Source organism: Puntigrus tetrazona, unplaced genomic scaffold (genome assembly GCF_018831695.1).
Source record: "Puntigrus tetrazona isolate hp1 unplaced genomic scaffold, ASM1883169v1 S000001140, whole genome shotgun sequence".
Taxonomy (NCBI): domain Eukaryota; kingdom Metazoa; phylum Chordata; class Actinopteri; order Cypriniformes; family Cyprinidae; genus Puntigrus; species Puntigrus tetrazona.
In genome coordinates, this window is record NW_025048726.1 from 673,596 (window position 1) to 680,671 (window position 7,076).

The 7,076-nt window shown below is 38.8% G+C and overlaps 1 protein-coding gene across 4 annotated transcripts in view; it reads left to right on the forward strand.

Annotated features, from left to right (window-relative positions):
- The window catches only part of LOC122341139 (protein inscuteable homolog), a 29,766-nt gene extending 22,690 nt beyond the window's left edge, over positions 1-7,076 (forward strand). For all 4 annotated transcript variants that reach the window (XM_043234479.1, XM_043234477.1, XM_043234480.1 and 1 more), the window contains 6 exons: positions 1,586-1,757; positions 2,151-2,329; positions 4,307-4,373; positions 4,517-4,672; positions 5,911-5,987; positions 6,494-7,076. In XM_043234479.1, coding sequence (XP_043090414.1) covers positions 1,586-1,757; positions 2,151-2,329; positions 4,307-4,373; positions 4,517-4,672; positions 5,911-5,987; positions 6,494-6,622 — 780 coding nt within the window. In that variant the 3' untranslated portion in view covers positions 6,623-7,076. The remainder of the gene's footprint in view (positions 1-1,585; positions 1,758-2,150; positions 2,330-4,306; positions 4,374-4,516; positions 4,673-5,910; positions 5,988-6,493) is intronic.

A 7,076-nucleotide genomic window follows, 5' to 3' on the forward strand; every position in this document is an offset into this window, starting at 1 on the left:
AATGGATCGATTGATTGATAGAAACAGCGATCTCATTTGGAATAAATGCTGTACTTTTTAACGTTTCGTTTATTACTGAACCCCCAAAAAGTAGCACGGGTTTGAATAAATGAATACATAAATGCAATTATATTTGATTAAAATAGCATAAAAAAGTAAAACTAAACAACCAAAAAACATTGTAATAACATTTCACAATATTTGGCTAAAGGTTTTCTGCATTTTTAATCAAATATATACAGGCTTAATGAGCATAAGACACTTTCATAATGCTGCACAATTATCAAAAATGGTAAAATAATAAAGTCTTTTCACATCACCCTTTTGCCAGCCTACACCTCACATAATAGGACTGTAGATGGCACTTGGGCTTAAATAACTCAAGCGGTGTATATCACACATAAGATTAAGTGAATTGAATAGCCTACTGATTATCATTATTACGATTTTTGGTGCTGCATGGTTTTGTGCAGTGCTTTTGCAGTCATTTAGCGTCCAGTTTCTCAGCAATGTAATTTCGTCTATGAAATGAGACAAACCGCACATCCACAAATAAGCTTGTCTGTCCCAATTTTTATGAAGAAGAACGGAAAATAACCACTTCCCTTCAGATTATTGTCCAACTTCTGTGCCAGATCATGATTGGTTGGTTGGTGTATATATGACCAACGGGCATCGCCGAATTATGTAACATTCTTTTTTCAGTTTCATTCATTTTAAATCAATACACTAGCTTTGATTATTGATGAAGAAAGATGTGATCTGTTCCTCATTCTAGACACATTTCCTCTGAAAGATGTGATCTGTTCCTCATTCTAGACACATTTCCTCTGTCCTTTCATTAAGGCACGAGAACCGAATCATTTTCTTAGTTTCCAAAGACCCCAAAATAAGCACAGAAACTAGAATGCTTAACTGTTGAAAATGGATAGAACCGAAATATATTGTTCTTTGTTTCTTTAAAAAAATCGAATGATAACGAACCGCTGACAGATAAGTGATATGGCCATGGTATTCAATCATACTGTGGTTGTCATAGGCTATGTAGTGTTATCTTCTGGTGAGTAGTGCATTGCATAGTTTGTGTAACAGCGCCACCGTGTGGTCAAAATGCACTCTCATATACTGCATGAAGTTTGTTCATTCTGCTTCATATTATAATCGATATATTATCCGCTTACCCTCCTCCATCCTTGTGTAGATATGTGATCTCTTAACTGCTCAGCCACGGAGATATCAAATTATTTACAGCTCTTTATTTCATAAAATGTTGCATATTAAAATATCTAGCTATTATTTAGGTTTGAGAGGGGTTTTTCTCCTTGTCTGCCTCCACATGGCGTGTGGGGCTGTACTTCTGCCACAGAGATACACTAAAAAAAAGGGAAAGACTTGAACTATGTGTAAACCTATACGAACAAGATATGGAATAATACATTTATTATTATTATAAATGTATTAGTGGGACTGATTTTACGCCCCCAAAAGGCCAGGTCGACGAAACGCCAACTTGACACAAAATGTATGCGTATACAGTTAAATGTGTGTCCGTGTGGACAGGGTCTTAGATGTGTGTTTGACTCAGGTGGATGGGATCCTGTGTCTGGCAGACATCTTAACGGACGGCACGTGTGCAGAGGCGACCCGAGCGGAGGCCGCAGCGGTTATGGCTCAGATCACCTCTCCTCACCACACCTCCACGCAGCACCTCGCCAGCTTCCTGGAGAGCATGCAAGACATCGTCACGGCCCTCATCAGTGAGTTCAAGCAGCGTCTGGTGTTGCAAGTACAATGCCTGATAAACCAAGGGTAGGCGACTCCACAAAAAGTGACTATGGCTGGATATGGCAGCCCTCCAGGAGCAGGATTGGCCACCGCTGATAAACATAAACGTACTTATGCAAAACACCCGAAACACTATGGCCATCAAACATCATCAGACTGCTGCGGTCAATTATAGCTGTTGGTTCTGCAAATGATTCCTCATAAGCAGATGTAAAATAAAAGCCAGTGTTAAAATGATTAAGACAGAATCTATTTTGTACCCCTTCCTCTCCACCTAGACCTTCTCTAGCTACAGTACATGTTTTAAAGAAGCTTACCGAACAGTGAGCGGTTTTTCACCTTTTCTTTTGCATACGTGTCTACAGATCTGTGTGAGAGCGCTTCCTGTGGTGAAGTGTTTCTGTTGGCCTCAGCAGCACTGGCAAACATCACATTCTTTGACAGCATGGCATGTGAAATCCTGCTGCAGCTCAATGCTGTTCACATCCTGCTACTGGCCTGCAGAGACCGCCAACGTGTCGACACGCCATACTCAAAAGATCAGGTACCAGTTTTCAGACCCCATTTTGAAATCACAGTGTGTGCTATACTAATATTTTGCATGTTTGTAGTTAGTGTTTGTTGTGAACTGACCTCTGGAACTGACATACATGGTAAGGGGTGTTTAGTTTCTGACTTGTTTCGAAGTTTAGGTACGTGGTCTAATTTTTGACACAGATGTGTCCTTGGAACTTTGAGTAACTTCGGATAAGATGATCCAGTCGGATATGCAATCAAGCCGGTGTGAGTCCAACAAAAGTATAGATCACATTCAATGCTGACTATGCTTTTCCACTTGGCCTCCATCACTTCGGCATTTTTATTAGGAGTGGAAGCTGCAGTCCAGTAAAGATGGTTCATAACAGATGGCCTCCTCTACTTCAGATCTTCACACTCTTTCAATGTCTCTCAAAGCCTTATAAACACACACAGAAAAGACTAATTAGCTGTGCAAACAATGTTGTAAGCTGTAGCTAACTTCATGGTTATAATATTAGCAAACTGAGGTTACCTTAGATTTAAGAATATAACATTGCTAAAGTGTCATGCTCTGGTCAATGAGACAGACTTTGAATTCAAGCAAAGAAGTTCATTTTAATGAAACAAGGTACAGAGTGGCTTCCAGCTGTCAAACGAACTCAAAGTGAACAGAAGAATTCTCATCATAAACTTCAATAGAGTAAGACTTAAGTTCTTTCCTTAAAGGCTGATCGCAGACACCGAGAGGTCATTTGGGCAAGCAGGCAGGCGGGTAGGTGACCAGAGCAGGAGGTATGCAACCTTGAGATCGGAATGGAGGGGAAGTAGTTTAGTGGCTACAGGTGCGGGTGATCAGTACTCCGGTGACTGAGATCGTGAACAGGTGATGTGGGAAGTGACGGCATGACATAAAACTAGCTGCGGTACTTTAAAACAACTTATAACAACCTATAACGTATAACTTAACTTGTTTGGAAACCTGTGAACTTGATGCCTGACAGGCTGGAGTTAGTGGAACATCCACAAACAATAATTTACCACGATGATGATAAATTGTAATAAAAAAATAACTATGGAAAAAACACCAGCTCACAGCATAGCCAGGCACACGACTCCCTCAGGTGATGTCATATGACGCACTGTTGCCATGTTTTTTTTCTTCTACATTTTTCTTCTACATTGCTGCTCTCACGTTTAAAAATCCTGCATTAAAGTTTCATATGGTGTTTTTATTCAAGGTTATATATTCAGTTACATTTTTTTAAACAGCAAAATGCGCAAAATTAACAGCTATCAGATCTTCTATAAAGGTACAACGTTCAGGTATGCCAAAATCAAGAGTAAAGCACTAAGATTCTCAGTGCACGCTGTCAAATGCCTTGTCAAAGTCGATAAAATTAATGGATTAACTTTGCTAGAATTCCAAGCTCTGTTTGATGATGTTCTGTAGGGAAAAGACATAATCAACCACAATAAAATCTAGGTTGGTTTTCTCAAAGCTTTCTCTCAACCACTTCTCTTCAGAATACCTTTCCAGGAACAGATAGATCCCTTTCCAGTTGTTGAAATCAGCAAGATTTCCTTTGTTTGGGAGTTTAATGATGATCCCTCTTTGCCAGTCTTCTGGGAGCTGTAGTATTTAGGAAAGTCGTCAGTGATGCAATGATGGGGGGGGTCCACCATGTTTTAGTATTTCTGCAGGGTTTAGCACCAGCTCACCTCAACACACCTGCTTGGAAGTTTCAAGTGTACCTAAGACTTTGATTAGCTGCTTCAGGTAAACCCTGCAGGGACATCGGCCCTCCAGGACATTGATCTAGAAAGTTATTTAACTGATAGAGAACTTTTTTTCAAATTAAAAATGAAATATGAGATACTGTTCTGAAATTCTGAATTTCTTCAACAAAGAATACACAAATGCTTCTTTCTTAGTTCTCTTATCTGCATGCCACATTTGTTTCCCCAAAATCATAGTAATGACACAATGCTTCAATCCCTTTAGGTTGTGACAATTCTTGCAAATCTTTCTGTTCTGGAGCAGTGCACTGCAGATGTTCTAGAGGATAAAGGTATGTAAGCAAAACATCCCCAAATCAACTATTCAAAGCCACATATTTTGGTTCCTTCCTACCATTCCCATTCATTACAGTGTGTGATTTTCAAAATTTCCGAGTGACATATTATGTCTAAGTGCTGTGAATGTTTTCTTCAGGTATTGAGCAGCTGCTTGTGTTGCTTAATGAGAAGCCATCATCCTCCAGTCCGTCCGAGAGTGCAGCATGCGAGCGGGTTCAACAGAAAGCTGCCGTTACACTGGCTCGTCTCAGCAGAGACCCGCTGGTTGCTCAGACAGCCATACAGCTCAAGGGTACATGACAGGAAAACAGCTTTTACAATGACTTCACATGAGTAGATCTTCACACTACTCATATTTATCTCAGAAAGGGATACGGGCACCTGTCATTGCATTAGATCTCAAAATATAAATAAGCAAGTGTCACCTGCACGCAATCACTGCACAAGCTTTTCTAAAAACCTTTTTAGTATGTGTCACAGCAAAAAATCTAAGTGAATTTAACTTTTCTGCAATAGTAAAAATAGTCAAAGTACAGTTTTTACATAACATCACTTGATCTGAATCACCAAACTCATTTAGAGCCCATAATGTGAATTTCCCATCAATTTCCCGGCAGTGTGGGTCAACTGACCATCTGAAAGTTGCACCATTAAAGTTGCACTGCACATTTGGTCCATTAGAGGTCTCAGACAAAAAGGGAATTGATTGAGTTAGTTTGTTTAGCAGTTTTGATCCCTGAGAAACAAGGACCAGGAGGCCATCTAGACATGGACAGTTTAGGAGGAAGAAACTTGAGATTCTTGAGGAATGTGATTCTTTTGGAGCTTCTCTTGTTAACTGAGGCCTCACAGGGTACATGACAGATAATTTTAGGGATTCAACAGTGGGTCGATCTCATAGTGAGTAGCTGGAAATAAAGAGAGTTCAATATAGGTTATTTCGGTTAAAGTGAATTGAGTTGACAGCTCAGATCCATTAAGTTACCGACAACCGGCTCAGACTCACAAACTGGACTGACAGGAACATTGCAATCATCAAACGTACTGATTAAAAACCTAAAATCTTCAGCTTTGCATTGGCATTGGACTGGCTAGATGGAAAAACAATTCAATATCAGAAACACTTGTAAACAAAACCTGATCTGATTGACAGAAAGAGTGTCTGACAGTTCAACAATATATGCCCTGGGAAAGTCTGAGTAAAGGGACCGGTGATAGGTGGACTGACTGACTGGAGCTGGGAGAACAGATTGTTCACCGAAAGTCTACATAGGTAGAATACAATTTTTTAAAGATACATGTTCCCTGACAGAGTCAGAATATTCAGAAACAGTCAATCAGCCTTTTCAAACTTCTTTTTGCCCTCAAATGAAGAATGAAAAAGAACTTTGTTTGAAGTATATTGGAATGAACTGAACGAATGAAATGAACTGCTGTACATATTTTTTTTTACAATTTTTATTTTAATGTCTTTAGATTGTGAGCAGCAATACTGTAGATTTAAAAAAATTACTCTTATTTTTTCCTCAGCTGTTCCTCGCCTTATTGAGTTGTGTCGCTCACCAGTGGAAAGGAACAACAGCGATTCAGTACTCGTGGCCTGTCTGGTAATTAAAGTTAAAAATAATGCATTTGCATAAAACTGGTATACAGTGTGGAAATATCTCTTCTTTTTTTGCTATTTAAAGTGTTGTTAGTTAGCTGTGTTCAAAACCTAGCAGACCATTAAGTTAAGGAGACAATTGGGTACTATAAGCTAACTTTTTAGAGGTAGGGGTATTTGGCCAAATATAGAGATATACAGTTTAGACAGTGTAAAAATCATTTGACCTGCAGAGACGCTTTAAGTAAAAGGTTGGTTTAAAGTAATTAATTGATGATATTTTCAGTGGCCTATTCTAAAAATAATGGCTATTTATGTTAACAAAGCATTGTCTGACTCTTTAAATACAATTAAACATCAATAATTTGGTTGATTACATTGATAATGAATGAAGAACTCACTATTAGTACAGAGGCTGTTAATATGTTTACAGTTTTTAAACTATGAATTAACTTCAAGCGAATAGTTAAAGCATTACATTCATCGTTATATCATTTGTATCACTGACAGGCTGCTTTGAGGAGGCTTGCGACTGAATGTCCAGACAGTATTGGACCCACTGACCATCAACAGCTGATTAAGCCCAGACTGGTGGACTCTTTCCTCTTGTGCTCCAACATGGAGGAAAGCTTCGTCTGAGAAGCTCGTTGAATCTCTGAATTGAAAAGGGAGTGCAGGGGTGGGAGGTGGTGATGGGGGAGATGCAATTTGTGCAATTTGAACAATGTATTTATTTGTTACCAAACCAAACCACCATGGTTAATCTTTATGTTTTTGTACACATGCTGCAGCCATTTGGTAGAAATATGAATCATGCATAACTGAAACTGTAAAAAGGCCAGAGTGGTATTTACACGAGTCACAGATTTACAGAAATCATGCATGGAACTGCAGTACTGACAAAATGAATTAACTGCGATTGTGCTTAATGGTCCAAACATTTTAAATGTAACACTGTATACGTTTTCTATTCACATGAATGTAAATGGATGTTTGATAATATACGTTGGTGCAGCCTATATAATGCTGAAAAGTATTTAAATAATCCGATAAATAAGCATGTCTTGAATAAAGCAAAATTCTATTGAAAGTG